General features: G+C 42.6%; 1 protein-coding gene across 1 annotated transcript in view; it reads right to left on the bottom strand.

The window, feature by feature from the left end:
- fat4 (FAT atypical cadherin 4) overlaps positions 1-23,257 on the bottom strand; it is a 112,224-nt gene that overhangs the window by 36,760 nt on the left and 52,207 nt on the right. Inside the window, exons 2-6 of the mRNA XM_085789225.1 lie at positions 17,730-17,861; positions 10,577-10,838; positions 9,527-9,877; positions 5,651-6,573; positions 3,699-3,873 (exon numbers count right to left, since the gene is read on the bottom strand). Coding sequence (XP_085645351.1) covers positions 3,699-3,873; positions 5,651-6,573; positions 9,527-9,877; positions 10,577-10,838; positions 17,730-17,861 — 1,843 coding nt within the window. The remainder of the gene's footprint in view (positions 1-3,698; positions 3,874-5,650; positions 6,574-9,526; positions 9,878-10,576; positions 10,839-17,729; positions 17,862-23,257) is intronic.

The raw sequence follows: 23,257 nt of genomic DNA, 5'->3' as shown, positions 1-23,257 counted from the left end.
ACACGCAGACTCTCGCACAAACTTGGGAGGCAGCACACGTGACTGCATGAAGAAGAAAATGCAAACACGCACACAAACACATAAAAGAGAAAAAAAGAAAAAGAAAAAAGAAAATGAGCATTAATGCAGTTATGCACAGACAGAGGCCTGCGCACACAACCTCACACGCATCACACGAGCTCGTTTATCGCTTCAGTTTAATCTAAACTTTTCATCAGTTCTGGTCAATTTGGACTAAATTCTCCCACACGAGTTATCCCAGTTTAGCTTGAATACTTTCATTGTAATTTGAGTTATTTAAAGATTTTAAAGAGGGAGGTTAATGTGTTGGTGTTTATTTCCAACGTGATCTAGAACGTCAAAAACTGAGATAAACAGAACGTTTAGCATAAAATTAAAGGTCTTATATTGTGTTAAATGTGATGTCCATGTGTAGTTCGATTATAAAGCAGCATTAGCTTCTATATTAATAGTGTGAAAGTATCAAAGCCTCAGTCCACAGAGAAATGCACACAGCCTGTATTCAGAAACTGAGCCTTAAAACCAGCCGTCAGGACTTCCTGTCACCTTGTGATGTCACAAAAAAAAGCAGTGACAACACGCCGGCCGTGCACCAAGCCCCGCCCACCTACACCCGCCTTCCAACCTTGCAGGATTTGGTCTTTCACCTGAAATCTGCCTTTATTATCATTCGATCAATCAGCCAATCAGTGGAGAGGCTTGGAGCCTCCTCTCTTCTGATTGGTTGACACTGACCTGTTGTTACTAGAGCTCCAGAGAGAAGAGATGTGAAACTATACTGAGATAGTCTTTGGTTATTAAAACCACAAATATATCTTCTTATCGATCAGCACTTTAAATATAACGCAGAAAAAAGCCTAAAATATGAATAAAAATCATAAAAACCCAAATTACACAAGTGCAAACATCCATATTGATCATTAATTATAAGTAAATATCTGACTGTTGACTCCAGAAGCCTGACTCATAGCTCACATCTGGACTTCTCTGCATGAGGAGGACACCAGTAACAAACAAGACTTCTGGCTACATTTGTTCTAAACAGAAAAAGGTGGAACCAGTGTCCTCATATGTAAAGTTGTTACGGCTATCAGCGCTGATGAGAGCAGACGTGTTTAGAGAAGAGAAAGAATGCAAACAAACTTTTAGGTCCCTTTCCTTATAAAAAAGTGAATCAGCTGCAAGAACCCACAAGTGAGCAGCTGCAACGTGTATAAAAATATGTTTTCTACAACCACGGATGCCGATTTAAAACCGTTCCAGCAACATGGCTTGGCAAAAGTATTTTACTGTGCGACTCTGTTGGAGATCTCATTGTTTTACATTCTTGCAGGCAGGCATAACTTGTATGTTGCTAAGCAGTGGCTTAAAAATCTGATTTGCCTGCAGCTGATCCAGATGTTGGCTGAACAGTAAGATCAGCCAGGGACCCTGCAGAACTCCCTGAATATCTGCCTCTATCTGCTCGACTGGTTGACTCAGAAATGCTGCAAACAACTTTCCATAAACAAGGACGAGAGAGTGAAAGAAAGAGGGGGAGGAAAGCTGAAATATTCCAGGTCTGATCTTCAAGTTTCCTCTCAACAAGACGCCTTGTAAAACACCTTAATGCAGCTTGTATGGATTTCAGGGAAAGGCTTGTGCTTAAAAGTCTTTTAAATAACGGCAGAACTTCGCCACATTCACCCAAGCCAGAGCCCATTAGGAGAAACCAGCACCCGGTAAACTCTTTTGTTTCCATGCAGTTCAGGACAGATTTCAGTCTGAGCCACAGAGAGAGAGCTCCCGAAGCTCCACTCAGGCCTCGATTAATGAGTTTACCTTCACTGAAACTACTGCAAAATGTCCCAGGAGGGAGGACGGGCCACATGCAGCACAGGCGAGGCGACACGAGGCCTGCAACCCCCGAAATGTGCGAAACAGTCAATGATCCATTTGTGGAACGAGTTAAAAGAGAAAAGAAAAAGGGAAAGCTGTGATCTATGTGATCAAAAGACGTGTTGCACTTGTGTTAAAACACAAAATTATCTCCTGTGGTCATGATGAAGTGTTTGCAGCAGCAGGACTCCGTCTGGGTTTTCCCATAAACACTAAAGACATGACAATACGATTCGATATATATTTATATATAAACACTTTGGTGCAGGTTTAAATCAACGGCCGGGCAGAATAACACTTTACCAGACCCACAGACTCTTTTTTTTTCTCTGTTACACAATGTTTCAGACACAAACGGTAGCACGGGTAGATAAAGGCAGACTTCGACATGTTAAGATGAATGTCTGCGGTTGAAAATGGGTCATGGTAGACAGCAGAGTCGGAGACATGTCTGCACCAATCCACCTTCAACTGTTTCCTGCCAGATAGCGCCTGGGAGAACCATTTCCCCCCACTGTCTCAGCCGAGGCCTCAAAAATGTGAGAAAATGCTGCTGGGTAATGTGGCCTGTACTATGATTATGGGTTTTTTCTTTTTTCTTTCTTTCTCTTTCTCCCTCTCTTTTTTTTTTTTTTTTTTTTTGATATTTTGATATTCTACCCCCAAATCCTTCTTTCTGCCTCTCACCAACATTGTACTGAAACGTCCTGTCAAAATATTTTGGAATTGTTGTCAGGCCTCTAAATATGGAGTCCCTCTGAAGCGCACAAAAAGGGATCGAATCCTAATTAGTATGTTCGCTTGTTGGGCAACTTTGTCCATGTGGCACAGGCCTCTAAACAGCATGTGAAGCAAGAACAAGCTTGAGCAAGGGGGGGGGAATATACTTTTATTCTGAAAATCTGATGCTGTTTGACTTTTATCAATATCCTCTTTCGGAAAAAAAAAAGCTCCTCGCACTGAAACCATCATCCTCCTCCTCTTCCACAAGAATGAGAATTATTCAAACACTTATGTCAGAGATTTATGTCGTGTAACTAACGTCTTTCCATGCAACATCCGTCCACATTCTCACCGAGACGCTTGTGCACAGTCAAAAATACACGAGCGTGATGAACGGTCACATGGTCAAAGTCCAGGAATGACACAGAACCGCCCTCAGACCATGACGGCTGTGCCAGAGCAGCTCGAGGAAACATATACTTAACTGGGATACCATGTGATTTGGCTACAACGGGGATACGCATGTACTCCTTTAACTGCACATTAACTGGCCTCTATGCAATAACAAGTTAACCTTTTATCTGGCTATAACAAGCTCTACCGCCGTATCCAAATAAACAGAGGATGCTATTCAATCGGGACCCGCTGAAAGCACTGCTGCTGGGGAATAGGTCAAAAAAACCGCCCACTGTTTCGCAGGCTAAAAACTCCTGAATGTTTAGGTTGTCGTTGCCACACAAGAAAGAGCGCTGTGCACACTGTGAAATCAAAATGCTTGTTTGTTGACATTGCTGTTAGTTTATGAAAATATTCTTTTTCAGCTGGGTTTTTGAAGCATGATTACAAAATATCTGTCTCGCTTCGCTGAGATTTCAACAAAAGCTCCATGTAAGGACTCGTGACACAGCGCTGAGTCCTCACCAGATCCGTCAGATCGGGCGATGATAAGTCGAATGTGGTACGAGTTCAGACATAAACAACTGAAACATGATGCTGCAGAGTCAGAATAAAAAACAAAAAAAAACACATCTTTTACTTAAAAACCAATCAGGCGTCTTCCCTTGGCGCCGTCGTACCTGAGTCGGTGGCTGTGATCAGCAGGATGTATTTCCCCTGAGCCTCGCGATCCAGAGTCTGGGTGAGACTGAGCTGACCGCTGGACGACAGGCTGAACGCGCCCTCGTCGTTCCCACCGCTCAGCATGTAGCTCAGCTGACTGTTGGCACCTTGGTCGTCGTCTCTGGCAACAACCTGCAGAAAAAAAACCCCAAGAAACATTTGCGGTTCATATCTTTCGTTACTTTGAAGATTAAGATTTTTTTTACTAACTGACAGAAGACAAATTAATCTAAAAGAATGAAATCTAACACTGACAGAGCCCAGTGGATGTGCACTTTAAAGATAATAACAGCTCCATTATTTTAATTAATTAACATATTTTAATCAATATTAATTAAACATTGTATTCTGAACTTTTGCCTGTGACAAAGCATTTTCTAAAATAAGTTTTTCCTTATGTAAAATTAAAGTCTAATCATCAGGAATATCTTGTACTGTACAATATCAAAAGTGAAGATGCTACTGTTGAATATTCACTTTAAGAGCATTACCATCACGTGTTCTGTGTTGGATTATTAATGGATTAAACCATAATCAGCTTTTAAATGTAGTAAAGGTTCAAGATTTGCTGTAATTCTGCTGTTAATGACATTAAATCTATAACAATGCATCATGTTCTGGCTGTTGTGTTGATGCGTAAAATCTTAATGTATAAGTATCATACAGTATAACTCCAGTAGAAGCAGTAAAACACAAACAGAACAATAATTCACTTTGTCTAGTCTATGAAAGTGTTGAAAAAGAAACAATTAAGTTGAATGTTGAATGTTGTATGAGAAGTAGCTTGTAGCTTGTTTTCAGGCTGTATTAAAATCGCCCTGAGATATTATCTGACATGAGCCACTGTGTCGCTGTTATTTATTTAATTTTTATTTTAGCCGTTTTTCTTTTGCAGAAGACCGAACGTTGGTTTGAATTCACACGACACGACCACATACACACGACTCAGACCTGGCTGGGAGAGAAACTTGGTGTGTAACCACCACCTCCACCTCCACCTCCCTCACTTAAGTCTTTTCCACTGGAGCAGCAGAGGGTTAATTACCATCACGGTGCTCAGCGGCACCATGAAGGTAATTGTGGAGGGGAGGAAGATCATTACTTATTCACTTTGTCTAATCAGACTTTCCCAGGGAACCCACAAAAAAAAAAAAAAAAACAGAAACGCATCCTCCGGCCTTTAAGCTGCTCTGGGGCTCAGGACACACACACACACACACTCACTCAGCATTCAGAGTATGAAACTATTTAAGAAACTTTACTCTTTTTTAAACTAAACTGCACCTAAACCACAAACCGGTGAGCCCAAATGCATTGTGGGTTCTTCCCCTGCCGTGCGTGCAGCCAGGTCGGTGCACAGACCTGCTCTTGTGTGGCGAAAACCCACCACGTCTGGACCTTTTCCCGCCACATAACTGTGCTCTCATTTCCTCAGAAGGTACACATGCAAAAAAATGGAATCGCTCCGTCACTGGGAATCAGTCCTCGCCTTACTATTTTTTTTTTCTTTTTTTTAAACAGTTGTATGGCTCATTTAGTCATCAGGGGCGGTTTGAATGCTAATTGCCTCGTCACGCAATTTAGTCGAGTTTCATATTTCGGTGAAACCTTATAAAGCCCTAATTGTGCAGAGCAAATTGCAGCCATATATCATGTCTTTATCATTGCAGTCAGGTATTTGTCATGGCATTTAGCAAAATAAGACCACCATGGTGCAGCACGCCGATGCCGCTCACATACCTGCGCTTATTAAGTTAGTATTACAACAAATTCGGTTAAGGTATTAGTCTGTTTAAGGTCTCAGGACTGTCATTCAAAAGAGGCTCCTGTCTGTGAATGTTAATGACGCTCTAACCGGCTTAAACGTAACCGAAATGTTTTGGCCGCAGAAAAAACAAAAACAACCGACCTGCAGGATGTTTTTGGGAAGGTTCTCCTGGTTCTCCTGGACGTTGACGGTGTACGGCGAGAGCTCGAACAGCGGCGAGCAGTCGTTGACGTCCAGCAGCACGATGTTGACGGTGGCGCGGTCCACCCTGGGGCTGCTGCCTCGATCGGCGGCCTGGACCACCAGCGAGTAGGAGGAGCGAGCTTCGCGGTCCAGCTGCTTGGCCACCGAGATCACCCCGGTGACCGAGTCGATCCTGAAGTCGGAGTTGGCGTTGCCTCCCGAGATGGAAAACCGGATCTGGCCGTTGGTGCCCTCGTCGGCGTCGCTGGCGAACACCTGGATGACGTCGGTGCCGGTCAGGGTGTTCTCCTCGATCTCGATGTCGTAGATGTTTTGCGAGAAGCTCGGCGTGTTGTCGTTGACGTCCAGAACCATCATGGTCACGTCCATGGTCGAAGACAGAGGAGGTTCTCCTTTATCCGTGGCCACCACCGTGAGGGAGTAGTTGGAAAACTCCTCGCGGTCCAGTTCCCCGACCAGCCGCACGTCTCCGTCCACCGTGCCGATGCTGAACTTGTTGCCGTAGGGACCTCTGAGCGAGTACTCCACGTAGCTGTTGGGCCCGCTGTCGGCGTCCGTGGCGTGGGCCTTGAACACCACCGTGTCCACGGGCGTGTTCTCCTGGATGTAGGTCATCTTCTGGGACGTGAAGGTCGGAGGGCAGTCGTTGACGTCCAGCAGGATGATGGACACCTGGGCGGTGCTGGTGAAGCGGGCCATGGGAGGCGGAGCCAGGTCGTTGACGGTGATCACCAGGTTGTAGAAGGACTGAGTCTCTCGGTCCAAGGCCTTCTTGGTCTGGAGGACGCCCTCCTTGGTGACGATGAAGTGGCCCTGAGGATCTCCAGAGGCGATCTTGTAGAGGAGCTGGGCATTTGGACCTGGAAGACGAACAGAGAGGGAATCAGAAAACATAATGTTTCATTGATGGTGACCTTCTAAAGCGACACTCAGTATCTGATCAGCTCCACATGCTATTGATCTGCACCTACCGTTATATTTGTCTTCATCTACTAATAGTTCTTTCTATAAAATATCAGCAGAGAGAACAAATATCTGTTTTGATTTGTCAAACCATTACACTTCATATTTCCTCTTATTATGATAAAGAAAAGCAAGAAGTTTCATCTGTCACATGTTGGTTTTTTCTGTTTTAAAGGGATAGTTCAACATTTTGGCCCATTGCCATAATCCCTATAGTCATAGCAGTAGGTTTGTTACCTTTAATTGTCGGTGCAAGCTATTTTTAGAATGGCGGAGCAGAGCCGCGAGCTGCTCAGAGCTACGCTACGGAGGCTCATGGGATTTCTTGGTTTCCCTCATCAAACTCATCAAATGCACAATCCTACAACTCCAAAACGCTCTGGTGGACAAGTTGTGACCTGCACATTCACCACACTATGAGATAATAACAGAACGTTACGAGACAGAGTTGTTTTAGAGGCAAATTCAGAGACTGCTTGCCAAAAAACTGCCCCTGAAGGGAACGCGCATCAGCCATTTTGCCGTAATTAATGATTAATGTTGAACTATCCCTTTAACAGTGACTAAAATGAGAATTTGACTTGCCGAGTCATTTTATGTCCAACAGCTTATGGCTGCAGCTCCCTGAAGGAGGTGATTTACACCTTAAGCTACTGAACATCAACGAACCAGACTGACAAATGAGGATTTGCATTTTGCTTCCAGGCATTAAAATGTGTGTGTTGCTTTTCCCCACGGTGAACTAGATGAAACTGTGTTGGAGCAGACGTTGAAGTTTACTTGGATGCTCTCTCTGGTGGTGCATCCCCCTACTTTGTCCAGCTCGTCTGACAGGTTGTATTTTTAAAATAAAGAATAGTGTCATGGTGCCAAAAAGGCAAGAAACTCTTCAGTATGACCTCGTATTAAAAAAAGAAAAAATAACACAGATAACAGACAGAGTGATGGAGGTCAAATGCTGATATTCCTGCCTGGAAACCATTGTTCCACGTGTAATTGTTAAATATGCTGTATATTTGTCTGAATTAGGCACCTATATGCGTTATCAACATCCATTTCCACATATTGTACATGTGCGGCAGCTGCTCTCGCGCGTCCTCCAAGTGAACGACGCATTCATGTAGAAATGACAGATTGCTATCAGAGGAGAAACCACCACCACCACAAAAAAACCACTTCCTAAAACTGATAGTGGTGTTTTGGAAAAAAAAATTAAAAATCCCCCTCACAACTCAAACGTTTTGTTTAAAATGACATAACCACGGTGTGACCGAGGGGAATGGACGCAAGGGAAGTATCTAACCTTGAAATCTGGCCTAATCCGCAGCTCTCCACTCTGAACTTGGTTGAAGAGGAGAGGGGGGCCGTTAAAATGAGCTTAAATTGAGCGTCTGTAATTCAACTCAACGGGGTATTCATGTGGAAAGCGGCCGGCACCTTCCCACACTCCGGCGTGTATTTACAGTACACAAGTAATCCCTTATCAAAAGCCTGAGTGCTACTTCCACTCCAGTTTAGGCTACGCCGTCTAGAGACAAAGTCTGAGGAGGTTGAGGGTCAGGGCTTAGGAAGTGCTAACAATGGCGGTGTTTTATTTTGACAGTGGAAAAGCGGCAGCTATATATCTGAGAGGATGACGCGGTCAGATTATGTGGACGGTAGGAGGAAGAAGCCAGACTCTGGTTGAGAACTAGGCAGCATATTTCCCAGGAATGTAGGTCACTATAACCACATTAGGCCTGGGTGAAGCGGTAATTACAGCGGAGGAGAAGCAGCGGTGACTGTTCAAATACCGCACGGCACTTCACAAACACGAATCCCCCTACCACCTGAAACGCAGAAATAACTCCGGCCACTTAATCATACGCCGAAGACGTTGTGTTTCATCAACTCGGCCATGCGTGACAGAAAATAAAAATGAAAAATAAAATGTAGGTTCGAGAGCTCGCTGCGTAACCGGCTGTCATAACAAAATGACAGGCCTACATTAAATTAATCTTCTATGGCCAACTCACACTTGATTTATACACTTTGAAAAGTACATTAGTGCTCTAAACTTTCTTCCAGATATGTTTTCTCTAAATATACCCACATCTCAGGGATACTTCACCAGGATCTATCTTGATTTAACTGGGATTTATACTACAATTTAAAATATGACGTGTATTTTTCTTGCCCTAATGCAACTTATCTTGATTTGGCAGCTCGGCAAAGTGCGTCTAAATTTAGTATTGTAAAAAACACTTCTCTTTGAATCAAAGTATGGAGTCAAATCAGTAACAAAAGTTCCTACATGTGGTTTTATTTCTGAAGAATAAAGTCCAGTGACTGTCGAAATGTCAACCAACCTTACACTTTTAAAATATGATGTCAATAATAATCAAAAAGAACTATTGAAATATAAACAAAAATAAAACTGGCTGGTGAATATTAAAAACATATTTTATATAGATTTCAGATAAAATCTAGATGTTACACAAGCTTACCAATAACATAGTAGTCCTGTATGTGTCAGAGTCTGATCAATATATTAGTTGATGTTGGTGTATTATATATACTGTATATTACTGATTTATAGGCTGAATTGTTCCCTATATTTGAAACTCTTTATGAAATTAAAACTTGTTGTATACATTAATGGTTATTGTTTCATTTCCAGTCAAAATTAAGGTTCATATTTTGACGTTATCATGTATTTACAGTTAGTTTCAGCTCTGCGATGACATGTTACTCAACTATTAGATAATAAAAATGTCATATTTGTCAATATAAATGTCTAATTCTCGAATATTACGAATGAAATTGACCTAAAATCCTATCATTGTTTGTGTTCTTGTGTTTTCCACGTACCATCATCAGCATCTTTGGCCCCCACAGTGATGATACTGGACCCGGGCGGCAGACTCTCAGAGACGGAGGCGCTGTACGTGGTGGTGTTGAAGACGGGCGCGTTGTCGTTCACGTCCAGGACGTTGAAATACACTCTGACCGTGCTGGCCTGGCCGCCGCCGTCCTGCGCCCTCGCCGTCAGGATGTAGTACTGCTGAGTCTCGTAGTCCAGGGAGCGCGTCACGTTGAAAACCCCCGTCACCGGGTTGAGGAGGAACGTCTCATCCTCGTCGTCCTCCTCCAGCGAGTAGGTGACCTCTCCGTTCACCCCTGAGTCAGAGTCGCTGGCCAGGATCGCCGCCACGATGGAGCCTGCGAGTCAGACAGGCGAGTTGTAACACAGAGGCGAGAAGTTACTTTTTTACTGCCCTGTAGAACAAAACGCCTTTCATATATCTGCAGGGGGGATTTATTAGGGTTCGTTATTAATACCAGTGACTCACTAATCACTGCCAGTTTTTACAACAACATTATTTAAACTCACTCTGGAGGTGTTTAAAAGATGAAGATGTTATAATAAAGGGCTTTTTTTACAAGCAGTTTGCATGATTTTTTAATAATTATATCTTATTTGAGTCCCTGTGTTGTGATCAGAGCAGTGACAGGGATAAGGAAGCTGTGCCAGGCCAGTTGTCAGTGTTGCTGTAAATCCTGCAGCCCGCTGATAGATTTCCATATAAATCAAATATCAGTTACTGTGTCTTTGACCTATTAAACTCATAATTTCCCCCTTAAGGAAGATACAGAGGATTTGGGAGAGATACAACAGACATATAAAAGTAGCTGAAAGAATGCAAGAAGAAAAAGTTCTCGTAGAAACGACTACAAAGAAGCCGCTACTAATAATTTAGGCTCCTGATGACCTTAACAGAGCCGGGGAGAGTGCAGTCTGAGGGCGGAGGGGACAAAAACATTGCATCTGACTCTACAGTCTTTTACCGTGTGTCTACACATCTCAATGCTTCAGCTGCAACTGGACACTCTCCCCTCGGTGATACCACAACACCTTACCTGGCGCCATGTCTTCGGCGATGTCGAACGAATACGTGGAGCGGGAGAACTTGGGCGTGTGGTCGTTGACGTCCTTGACGGTGATGTTCAGCCTCATGTCCGACGACTGCTTTCCATCGTCCGCACGCACCAGGAGGGAATATTTCGAGCGGCGTTCCCGGTCCAGCTTCTTGGTGGCGATCAGATCCCCGGACTCTGGGTCGATACGGAAGCTGTCGTCGGCCCCGCTGACGATGGTGTAGGTCACCAGAGCGTTGGGGCCCTGAGGCGGAGACAGAAAAATAAAAATGTTATAGGTTATGGACTTAATCAAGGATAAAGAAGTTAAAGGGATAGTTCAACATTTTGGCAAATTGGCCCATTCCCATAATCCCCATAATCATAGCAGTACTGTAGGTTTGTTACCTTTATTTGTCGGTGCAAGCTATTTTTAGAACGGCGGAGCAGAGCCGTGAGCTGCTCAGAGCTATGTTACGGAGGCTAATGGGATTTCTTGGTTTCCCTCATCAAACTCATCACATACACAATCCAACTACTCCAAAACGCTCTGGTGGACAAGTTGTGACCTGCACATTCACCACGCTATGAGATAATAAGGGAACATTACGAGACAGAGTTGTTTTAGAGGTAAATTCAGAGACTGCTTGCTGAAAAACTGCCCCTTCAGCAGTTTTGCATGAATTTAGCTCGAAAATGTTCTGTTATTATCTCATAGCGTGGTGAATGTGCAGGTCACAACTTGTCCACCAGAGCATTTTGGAGTTGTTGGATTGTGTATTTGATGAGTTTACACCAACAAATAAAGGTAACAAACCTACTCCTAAAACTATAGGGATTATGGCAATAGGCCAATTTGCCAAAATGTTCAAAAAAATGTCCAAAACAAGTGTTTTGTGTTTCTGAGCTGAACTGAGCTCTCCACCATTTTCTCTCTAGTTTCCCACAATGTTGCCCCGACTCTGCTTCTTCTAAAAAACAGGGCCAGTAGCCGAAGCTGTTACCTCGCTGAACTTTTGCTTCAGATCCACGTTCTCAGGCCAGGGGGAGAAAGGAAAAGCGCCGTGATTACAAGCATCAAAGCAGCTCTATCTGGTAGGAAATCAGATTGTTTACCACACATGTTAGCGTGTCAGCGAGGTCTCCAGATCAAACCACCTACTTGTCTTGCATGAATGAAGCCCTTCACTGTAACTTCTTCACAGAGGGACACTGCATGAAGGAACGGCTTGTGGGTTTTTGAGAAAGACCGTGCGATAGATTACAAATCACGATGGAGATACCAGCGGAAGAAGGAGAGAGCAGATGTACAGGGATAAATACCGGCTGACCTGCACAAACACGAGATGAACTTCAAAACTAACTTGGATTGAAAGAAACTGGACAAACATGCTGACAAGTCAATGTTGGAAATCAATACTGAAGATCTGAAAACTCAAAAAAACTCTGTTTATATCAAATAGTAAATTGAAAGAATCGGAAAAATGATATTTTAATTCCACAAGACTTGGAAATAGTTCAAGATTATGTCACTAAATTGGTCTTTTGTTTTGCTTCTAAAGAGAAAATATGACTTTTAGGATTTAATGAGACAGAATTTGGTTGATTTGATGCAGAGCTCAGCAGGACAGTAACAATACGTGATGCATCATTTATAAAACTTATCTAAAAGTGCACAGGTCATACATAGAGACAGAAGAATACAAAAGGCTGAATAGCGACGTTCTGGTGAGACTTTGAACTCTTGGCGTTCCTCTATAAATGCAACTAACAGATCCCCTGTTACCTCGGACAAGTACGAGCGCCATGACACATGTGATAGCTATAGCGCCGAGGCTTTGGAAGAAGAGAGGTGCACTGAATGCGATATGACAACTGAATGAGTCCGACGACAGAGCTTGACATTTATATTTGTGCCGGGGACAATAAGAGATCAGACAACTGTCTCACTCGGTGTCTTCTGCCAAAAAAGAAAGAGCAACATCAAAAAGCTGCTGCTATTCACTGAGATTGAAGCGAGAGCTCCGGTTACAGCTGGTTAAGAGCGAAGCTAAAAGAGACTCTTTCAGCTATGCCTGATGTTTGTGTGATGCTTTTTGATCCCGCCAGGACAATGACAGGGCTTACAAAGAGAGGAGCTGCACTAAGCTGCTGCTGCTCCATCTGCATATTGACACGTTTACTGCCAAGGTGGACAATGGCGCTCACATGACAATCAGTATCTTAAATAACCTGCAGGCATGCAATAACGCTGAAGGTGATGATAGCAGCTGTGCATTGTGATACAAAGAGACACAGTGTCTCTCAACTCCCTTTTAATTTGCAGCTTGCACAGCTACAATAACACAACTCTTTCTTTTGGCAACACAAGCACTTCATTTCAACCCATTAGCATAAAGATAGAAGTTTCCAAACTCCCTATTGTCACACAGCTTGTTGCTACTTAGCATCTTTGCCTCTCTCTTGACACTTTAAAATAAAAATGGCTGACACCCCTGTGCTTCTTGTGTCTCTCCTGCTGCCCCTCAACTCTGTGGAGCATTTTTAACATCTTTGTTTTTGTTTGTTTCAGTCAAAAAGCACACAACCTGCTGACAGAGTTAGCCACTAGCTGGTGAATGTAGAGTTGCGCTAAAGGCAGGAGGCTGGTGGAGACCCAAATAGAGTGAATACTGGACTTCCATTTGCCAAAATGTTGGCTAATGTTGTGTTGGTTGGTTGTTTAACAAGAAATGTCAAATGAATTAGCTCTGTGGGGAGTTACTATATGATATTTGTATTCATTAGCCCAAGTGTTTACACTGCCTCAAACTACTAAAAATATATATCAATGAATGTTTGGTCGCCATACAATGTTTTAAAGCTGTTATTCCTTGAGATGACAACAGTGACTAAAAAGACAGGAGCTTAATAAATCGATTTATATACAGTGTGAATACAAAGTATCAGCAGGCTGTGAAAGTTATAAACACTGTGTTAGCATCCTAGGACTGAACGAAACCAAAGTAGACAGTTCTGTATTTTGCTTCTTCCCAGTTGGAAACAGTTTGATCAGATTCTGTCAGTCGTCAAAACACAATAGATATTCTCTGACTCTTGTATCTTTAACAGACTTTTTTTTTTGCAGAAGTGCTAATGCACCAAGCAGTCTGAACATGGCGGACATTGCCAAACGCTTTAGACGGAGTCAATATTGTAAGGCCAAGTTCATGACTTGCTCTTATCTCTTTCCCGTGGCCTGTTTTTACAAACGGATAAAACCTCAGTCTCCTTGACCTCGGCTCTCATTGCATTACCAGAGACCCGCTCTGAGATCCAGGGCCCATTAAAACAAAACAAAAAAAAAAAAAAGAGGGGGGGAGTCAAGGAGGACGGAGTGAGTGAGGCTCTGCTCATCGAAGGACCCTGCTGTCATCAATCAGAGGCTCCAGATCTGGCAATCCCATCAGCCACCTGGGCTGCTGCCCGGAACCCAACACCCATGGTTTGCCAATTAATTTTCTGATAGGGTTCAAAGGCAGAGCAAGGCAGGTGGGACAGGCCGAGCAGGGAGAGGGGGTGAGGTGGAGGTGGAGGTGGTGGGGGGGCATTAACACTCATTTTAATGCACTAATTTCTCAGACTGGTTCCTTCTGTCTATGTTAAACTAACACATGTAATTAAGATGTTACACACACACCACCACTGGTTGCCCTTTTGACCTCTCCACTCAAGAGTCCTGACTCCTTTACAGCTCTCTAAAGACAAGGCTGGTTGTTGGGAGAGAGAGAGAGGGGGGGGGGGGGGGGGGGGGGGGAGCAGGCTGACCAATTAAACAGCAGCGGTCCAGAGAGGAGAGTGTACCAGACTGGAGCAGAAGGAAACTCATTTAGCAGATGAGTGGTTTTCGGGAGCAAGGCTGTTGTTCCTATGAGAGGCAAGAGGTGCGAAGCAGACAGCGTCGGCAGCTTCCTGTATACAGCACCACCACACAGCGAGTTAAGCCAATCATAACACAGACCGCTGAAAAACAAAGCGTTGTCACCGAGAGGCTTTCATATAAAGCCTTTTGAACGTTAAGGGATGACCTGACCGGCTGCAGAGCTCTGTGCGAGTGTGTGAGTGTGTGTGTAAATCTGTTTCACAACAGCAAAAAAAAAAAAAAGTGGCTTGAAATCTACTTGCAGAGGATTTGTAGGCCTCTGGAACACATTACTTCTCATTTTGAGGCTGCGCTTGCTTTCAAAGACTCTCTCCTAAAACACCCATTGTTGCACTTTTCTTCATTAAAATAAAAAAAAGAAAAGAGTTTTCTTTTCTGTTTTTTTTTTTTTTTTACCTGTGACATATTTTCCACATAAGGTCAGAGCTCTACTCTCTAATAAAACCTTCAGTCTTTCCAAAAGCACAAAAGGCAGCATATTTCTCTCAAATGAGGTGAGAAACATTTTCAGAGAGGCCTGTACGAGACAAAAAAAAGACCAAAGTTTTATATTGATTTTCTTTCATTCCTCATGTACAGCCCCTTTCATTCTTAGTTCGGGGGTGGAAATGGGCACAGCAATGAACGGATGCGTAGAAACAGCATTTTAATACTCTCACACATGAATCCCACATGTAGCACTGTTAAATTGGATAGGATCATTATGATGTCTGAATTCAGCCCCGTCAGCTGGCCAACAGCTTGCACTCTTGGCTACTCCGCACTGGCTCACACATGTGGCTTTTTTCTCAACCCGGGGCTCCAATGCGTTCCGTACGCTTAGTGTCAGCGCAACTTAAGTTTCCTGCGCAAGGATGTGGGCAAAGACTTGGCTGCACCCGTTAGCTGGCTTTGAGTCGGAGCTGGAATGAGGTGCAGGCTTCTATTTAGCAACCTATTCATGGCAGTGCTAAAGTTTGGAGTAAACATTTCTAGGATCTGTAATTCCTGCAGAGACTCGTCTACAGTCTCTTTAAGTGTCCCTGTATTTTCTTTTGCATCCGACTGAAGGATGAATGTGGCTTCTTTTGCAAGACGCGTCTCTAGTCTGGCCATTTTTTGGGGAAAGAAAAAAAAACAAAAAACGACATGCATATACTGTATGTGCATGAAGAGATGAATGCTGAAGTTTCAACCCAGCGACCGCAGCACAGGCTGACGCTCCTTTTCACTTCAGATGTGAGGAAAAAGTGAACAACTGCACAGTTTGATTTCAATACCATATGCTAAACCTTTCAAGATCAAAGCTGTGAATTCTTTGGTGCTGAAAAAAGAAACTAATCAAATAATGTCCTTAAAATCCCCCTACTGAAAAGACTGACCTGTTTCCAGGTCTAAGATTTACAGTCAATATACTGTTTCGATAAAAGAAAAATGGCCAGGAGTGGGACTTTATGTATGACTTTTTCTCACATCGGGAGCGAAGAGAAGGGGGTTAGGCAACAGCTGTGCAATAAAAAACGTGTGGCCTCATAAGTTAACGTTAAATTTGAGTCCATATTCCTGCTTTCTAATCTCTCTCCCCTCCATGGCCTGACTTTTTCCGTTCATTTCCACTGTGTCCTTTGGCATCGGTGAGAGGGGACCGCAGCCCTCGGAGATGCCGACAGGGTCTGCGTTTTCCTCGCTGCTGGATTTAATGTCCATATCCTGCCTCGAGCAGCTCGAGATGAAGGTTTTAACTAATTGAAGGTGATGCTGTGTGATGTAACGTGAACTACGGCGGCCGTGGAGGGACTATCAGAGCGGCAGGCTGAAAAAAAATCAATCGCGGGCCGCCGCCACCCTCCTCCAGGCTCAACGACACCGGTGGCCTCGACACATCTCAGATAACGTCAACACGTGAGAAAGACTCTATCACATGTGTAGTGAATGCAAATATCTCAATGTTAATATTCAAAAATTACTGTAAAATTATCAACAGCATGTGACGTAATGACAACATACCCCCTAACCTTCACACGCCAACTAGCTAGCCTTCATAAAACATCTTTGACAATTCTCTGATGTATTATAAAACTTCTTTTCATTAACTAATGACTCCCACTTCCTAAGATGTCAGAAATGTCCTTCGCTACCTCCTGTGTTTTATCAATGTTCACCCTGATTAACAGTGAAAAACTAAAAGCGAAGCAGCTTCAAGGATTAATCACTAATTATCAAAATAGTTGCTGATTAGTTTCTGTCATCTGGTGACAAATTAAAAACATTACTTAACACTTCTAGTGCTTTCTATTTGACACAAGTGTTTTATATCTGATGTAAAAAAAAACAAAAAAAAACATAACCATAAAAACTCTTCCTGTGGCTCCACCCTGCACTTTGCTAACCCCTATTACACATAACTCCCAATCCACATATTGGTCTGAGAGTGATTGAGGCTGAAATTGGTGATATTTAATACATCTGCGTTTCAACGCCAGTGAGATTTATAAAATTGTATCAAATCAGTGGCACTTAATAAAAAGATACTGGAACAGAGTGGTCATGTTTTACTGCTCAAAGGCTTTAACAGGTCTGAGGTCATTGATCCAGTATCTGTATCTGTACAGAGTCTGGATTATAATGAAGAGAGACATTTGCTGTCTTTGGCCCCAAATCTTTGGAAAAGTTTACCTCTTCAATAAAAACAATCTTCTCAAGACTCCCATTTATCTCCTCGTTATTCTTAACTGATGTTTTTACTCTTTTGTTTTATGTTATTTTGGATTTTATCACATTTTGTTTTTCGTGTGCCTGTTACAATCCCATCACTTTAATAATGTGATTTTGCAGCTTTGTTATAACAACATATATTCACTTAGTTACCTACTTTATCAAAATAATAATGTATGTGGTATCACCCTCTCCTTCATTATAAATATTACAGGCCTACCAGCTTCCCCAGGGACAGGAGCATTTTCCTACCATGCCTTTGAATAAGTGGTTGTTTTTTTTTTTTTTGGCATGAAAATGTTCCAACAAAAAGACGCTAAACGTCGACTTAGCTCTGTTTCAACACTGACAGCTACATTACCCTCAGAAACCTATTTAAATCTATAGTGATTTCTACGCCGTAGGAAGAAAAAATTTAGAGCATATTTTTTAATTCAAATCACTCCCAGGATATCAATTCAGAAAGCAGCGGAGCGGAAAACGGCCGCAGAAAAGTACAAAAACACTGTCAGAGCGAATAGAAACTTGGGGAGCTATTACCTCGTCTGCATCCGTGGCTGTTAGCTGCATTATCTTGAAGCCATCTCCGACGTTCTCCTCAATGGTCACATCAAGGATATCATTAGGGAAAACAGGCGGGTTGTCATTGACGTCCTGCAGCGTGATCTCCACCTGCAGAGGAAGAATAAACACCACAGTTTCCGTTAAAGCTCTGCCAGACTCGGCCTGCTACAGTTGTTAAGGATGGCTGCAAACAAAAAAAAAAGAAAAAGGCACCCATTACAGTTGACGGAGCCCCTGCACAATAAGTGGAAAGTTATAACTCTCTGACTCCACAGAGGCTGCAAGGGAAAAAGTGTGAAATGTCCTATATTGATTTTTAACGATCAGAAAGACTGAAGAGGAGGAGTTATAGTTCTATTGTGCAAGTTTTGGGTAAAACAGTTTGTAAAATTTGCAAGAAGTACAAAACACAGCAAAACTTCAGGAGAACTACAGTGATTTTGCAGCTGCGAGCTTAGAGCTAGCTAGTTGCAATTATGCATTCAACATATTAATATCAACATAAAGAGACATATAAATAAAGCAGTAGCTAAATAAAGTGACTAGAGGAAAAAGTTAGCTTAGCCCGAGTTGCAATAACGCCAAATGTCTAAGTGATTGGCTAAAATTTAGCATGGAAAAGCTACCTTTGATTCACGTATTTAACCACATTTAATTACAGATTTATTCATTAACACTGCTCATTAGTTCAAATAGGGCTGAAGAAGAAACAAAGGCATCTGTTTGTACTTCCCTACAAGGAAAAAATGCTATATAGGGTCGGAATTGAGCGATGAGTTAACTGCGTAATTTGAAGGGGAAAAAAGCATGTAAAGTTTTTTAAAACTGGAAAACAGCTGTAAAAACCCAAATTAGGAGGTGAATGCACTCCAGCTTGTTAAAGCCAAGTGTTGAAAAAAAGTCTTACCTAAGACTAATTTACCCACTTTTTCCTACCTGTTTGTAGAAAAAAGATAGTTTTGCTAAAAGCTAACTAGCCGAGCTTTGCTGAGTAGCAGACACTATTAACTATGCCTTTGACGGACGTTTGAGGTGGCTAAGCTAACTTTATATCGCATATTTAATTATAGATTGATCCATTAGTGATTAATAATTAGTTTAAATAGTGTTGCTCCATAAACTAACACAGAAGGAACTGATGTGTGGGTCTCTGGTAGGCCTAATATGGCCCACTGTCACTGGAGCTTATGGAAAACTGTACAATTCACAAATTGACTTGAGGCTCTTTTCCATAGAGACATACAGTGAGTGTAACAGTAGAGCAAACTGAACTGCAGCTCAGGGATTTTCACTTTCATGTCTTAGAAACCAAAATAAACGCACATTATTACTTGAGACCACAGACCCCCCATGTGGATGAACGTGGTTCCATGTTGCACTCTGTGATAGGTTGGATTTAATGCAAGATGCAGAGTGGAAATATGTAGATTTATCATTATTATGCAATTTCAGAGTGTCATTTACCTTTTTCTTATATAGGCCTATAAAAAAACAACCTTTAAAGATCCCAACAACTCTCTGTCACCAGCTAGTGGCTAATACACTATATGACCAAAATAATATGGACACTATTCTTGCATGTTGTCTTGTTCCTTTTTGCTCTTGATGGCTCTCTTGATGGCTCTGGCAAGACAATAAAATATTTTTGACGATGCTATTCTTCTAATTCTAATTCTTCTAAAACACTTAAGTGGTGGCTGTTTCCTGTTTGAGTGTAACAATGACCCACCGAACAAAGCAAAGACTATGAAAAGACTGTTTTAAAAAGTTTACCCTGACCTCAACCCCATCCAGCAGCTCTTGGCTGAAGAGGAAAACCAACTTTACACATGTTTGGCATTGAAAACACACATTTGAAAAGCACAATAATTAAAAATATCTGATTAATACCAGAGCAATGGTTTTGTGTGATATGTTTCCACAGGGCTTTCAAGAAACCACCTAACCTATAGCAGCACAATGAGACGACGCAGTTACACAAGCTCAGTTATGCAAATGTCTGAGGGAAAGTGGAAACCTTGGAGACAGTGAGAGTGAGACATTTATGGTTTCAGATGTTCTGCGTCTAGTGTGGCGATATTACATTTCCACTCATATCCCACAACTTAAACTGCGATCCCCTCCGCCTCATCCACTAACCCAAATATGCATTTCAAAGCCAGTAAACACGACTCGCTTTTGAATCATAACAGACATTTTGCTGCGCATTCTCTGTTTATTGCTTCTATAAATATGGAAAAGCCGTGTTTAAATTCTCCAGTGATAGGATCTCCATTAATGTTGACAGTGATTATGGTAATTCTTGTGCCAGGCATAAGATGCCCCCACCTCTCTTTCACAATCCCTTGAAACACATACACAGATGAAACTAGGCATTATAGCGAGGAGAAATAGGAAATGGAAAAAGAGCAGTTGTCAGAAGTCGACAATGGCTGCAGCTTTTTTGTATTTTGAGGCAACATGAGTTTCCCAGCAGGCATCTAGAAGCAGACAATGGGCCTCAAGGCCGAACGACCACCAACGTATTCATGCCCAGCTATTGACAGGAAAAACAGACTTCACGTGTCCCACAAATCTGCTTTTGCGAACCAACAGAAGGAGGAAACTCTTCACAACAGCTGCTGCCGACTCCTTTGAGAAAAAAAGTTTAGATCATTAAGGATGACCCAGAATAAAAGGGGCTTGAGGGGGGGACGTGGCTGAAATTGTGTCACACTGTCAAACTGAATAAAATATGCTTCTTACTGTTTACCACTGTGACACCGCCGCCGCCGCCGCTATACTGCTGCAGCAGGGGCAAGGTCACAATTACGACAAATCTCATCACTGAACACTTATTCATTTGCGCCGGGACAAGGATGTTGTCCTCTTATTAAACCGACTCTGAGCTGGTGTCTGTGTGTCTGCATGAGTGGAGATAATTACGGAAGAACAAGACAGATTATGTCCGGAGCAGCCAGCGATGCAGAAGCCGTACAAACACAGCCACAATGACAGCGGCTCTCGACTCAACTTGCGCCTGAGCCGAGGGACCGGGGCAAAGTCAACAAACAATGAATATTTATCTCCCACCCTGTGTGTGTGTGTGTGTGTCCCCTTGATGTGTAAATAATGCAAGGCCCACTTCTGAGGAGTGAACTAATTAGGGTAGAAGTGCAGTTTTGAGAAATAATTACGCCTCATGCTTCCAGTTTGCATTACCCAGGCTCCCACGGGACGGGAATATATCAAAGAGCGTTGGTGAAAAATTCATTGGAGGAAGAGGAAGCAAGGTCAGGAGGGGAGGGGGGTTGGGGAGGGGGGGTTGCAGGCCAGGCAGAGAGAGGCAGTAAGAGCGGTTTTTGTTCCCTCTACCTGTCTGTGGAGGACCCAGACTGCCCCGGCTGAGGCAGGTGAAACACATTAGTTTACAAGGTAAAAGATTGTGTTTCACGAACTACTGTTTCAAGTTGCAGGTGCTGCTAACTGGCTGCCAGGGTTTTATTATTTATGGAGAGGTATGAATGATTCACGCGTCAAGTGGTTCCTGAGCGCTGTCGATTATGAGACCTTAAGTGATGGAAGGTATTTGTCCAAGAGGTTGAAGCTGGAGTCTCGGTACTCAGCAGTGATAAATTAATCCTGTCGCAAAAGATTCCCAGAGCTTGCATGAAATACGAAGGAATGACAGGTGGGATAATTTAGACGTCTGAGCTCATGTTATGTAATCTAGTCTCCTTTCACACTCATAAAAGTTAAATTTAAAGGGCTAGTTCATCCATATTAGAACGAGACATATTTCTCCATGCAGCTCTATGCAGATAGTTTTTCTTTTCTTTTTTTCTCTCTCTTTTGTGCAGAGGGTTCAAGATATCCACGTCTGGGATTTCTGCAGTGACCCCAATATAATGGTGGTGAATGGAATCTCATTTCATTTGTGGGGCGAGAATCATGGGAAAGTGCATTAAAAAAAAAGAAAATCAAAAACAACTCGTCTTCCAGAAATAATGTCCCATTTATTTTGGATACTTTACAGACCTCACTGGAGCTACTTTTCTCCACAGATATAAAATCCTCTATGAAATCCGTTGATACTGAGGTCCGAGGATTTAAAAAGCACCACACATGAAACTCGGTTCACTTCTACTGACACTTGTCCAGCGTCTTTTTATCCATAAGAAGATATATCTGTGGTTTTAAGAAGTTAAGACCATGTTAGTGTAGTTTTACATGACCTCTCTCAGCTTCTCTCTGGAGCTTTAACCACAGGTCGGTGTCAGCCAATCAGGAGCGAGGAGGCTCTGAGTCTTTAATCTGATCGCTGGCTGCCTGTTTTCTGATTTATTGATTGAATATAAATAAAGGTTATTTCAGAGCTGAGTGGTGGATTCAGGTGGGCGGGGCTTAGGGCATTGTTGAATGTGTTGAATGTAAACTTTATGTGCTGCCATTCTTGGCCAGGTCTCTCTTGCAAAAGAGATCTTGGATCTCAATGGGACAAACCTGGTTAAATAAAGGTTATAATAATAATAATAATAGTATACTGTATTATTGTGACATCACAAAGTTGCATAAGTCCTGACAACTCGTTTTAAGCCTCTGAATAACAGCCATGTGCATTTCTCTGTGAACTGGAGCTTTGATACTTCCTCAGAATTAATATTGAAGCTAGACCTGTTTTATAATCAAAGAGGACATGGAAGTTTCACTTTATACAATATGGGAATATTCCCCTGAAGAACCATCAAAGCGTTGCTGCTCCTTTCATTCACATTTTGTAATTCTGACACTCCACATTTATCCATCTTTTAAAAAAAAAGACTTGCTACTGGAAGCAAAACCACAGACATCAAAGTACAGACTTTTACCTCAAAAGTATCAGGATGTACTGAAATAAATTTTCCGACGTGTGAGGAGAAACCAGAGTTGTGGTTACAGCTGACGGTAAAAACATCACCTGCATCACGGGGAGAAAACAACCTCTTTTGCCGTCCCCCCCCAAACATCTAAAAAGTGGAAGTAACCCCGGTTTTCATATGTTTCCCACTTGAAAAAAAACACTTCTCATACTTGCAGTCCTGCCAAATCCTCTGCAGACAGAAGGACCAGGGGGAGAGTCACTGCAGGAGCGAGAGATGTATTATTTGAGCGCAATCCCGTGTAGACTGTGCACATATTTTGTCAGTTACCGACTCAGTTGTTTTTAATAACCGGTAGAGGGGTCTGATTAATTAAGTGAGCGATGGTTTGCATTACAGATGAGTAATACAGTGCATACTTTGCTCCATTGAACACCATGAATCTCTGAGTGAAAAGGTTGAAATTCACATCATTAGCACAAACATCTCTTCCAAAGCAGAGCTCGCTGGAAGACAAAAAAAAAACTCACACTCACACACGATGTGACCTCCGAGTGCAACTGATGCAACACTTGGCCTGTAAACGTTCAACTCATCTGATCGTAAAAAACCGGAGCAGGGTGCGCCGCCTCCTGCAGGAAACAGTCATTTCACTATGATTAAATG

Source organism: Trachurus japonicus, chromosome 10, assembly GCF_045865225.1.
Source record: "Trachurus japonicus isolate A0001 chromosome 10, Traja_1.0".
Taxonomy (NCBI): Eukaryota; Metazoa; Chordata; class Actinopteri; order Carangiformes; family Carangidae; genus Trachurus; species Trachurus japonicus.
Note: the sequence above shows the minus strand (reverse complement) of the source record. Positions and strands in the feature narration are given on the sequence as shown.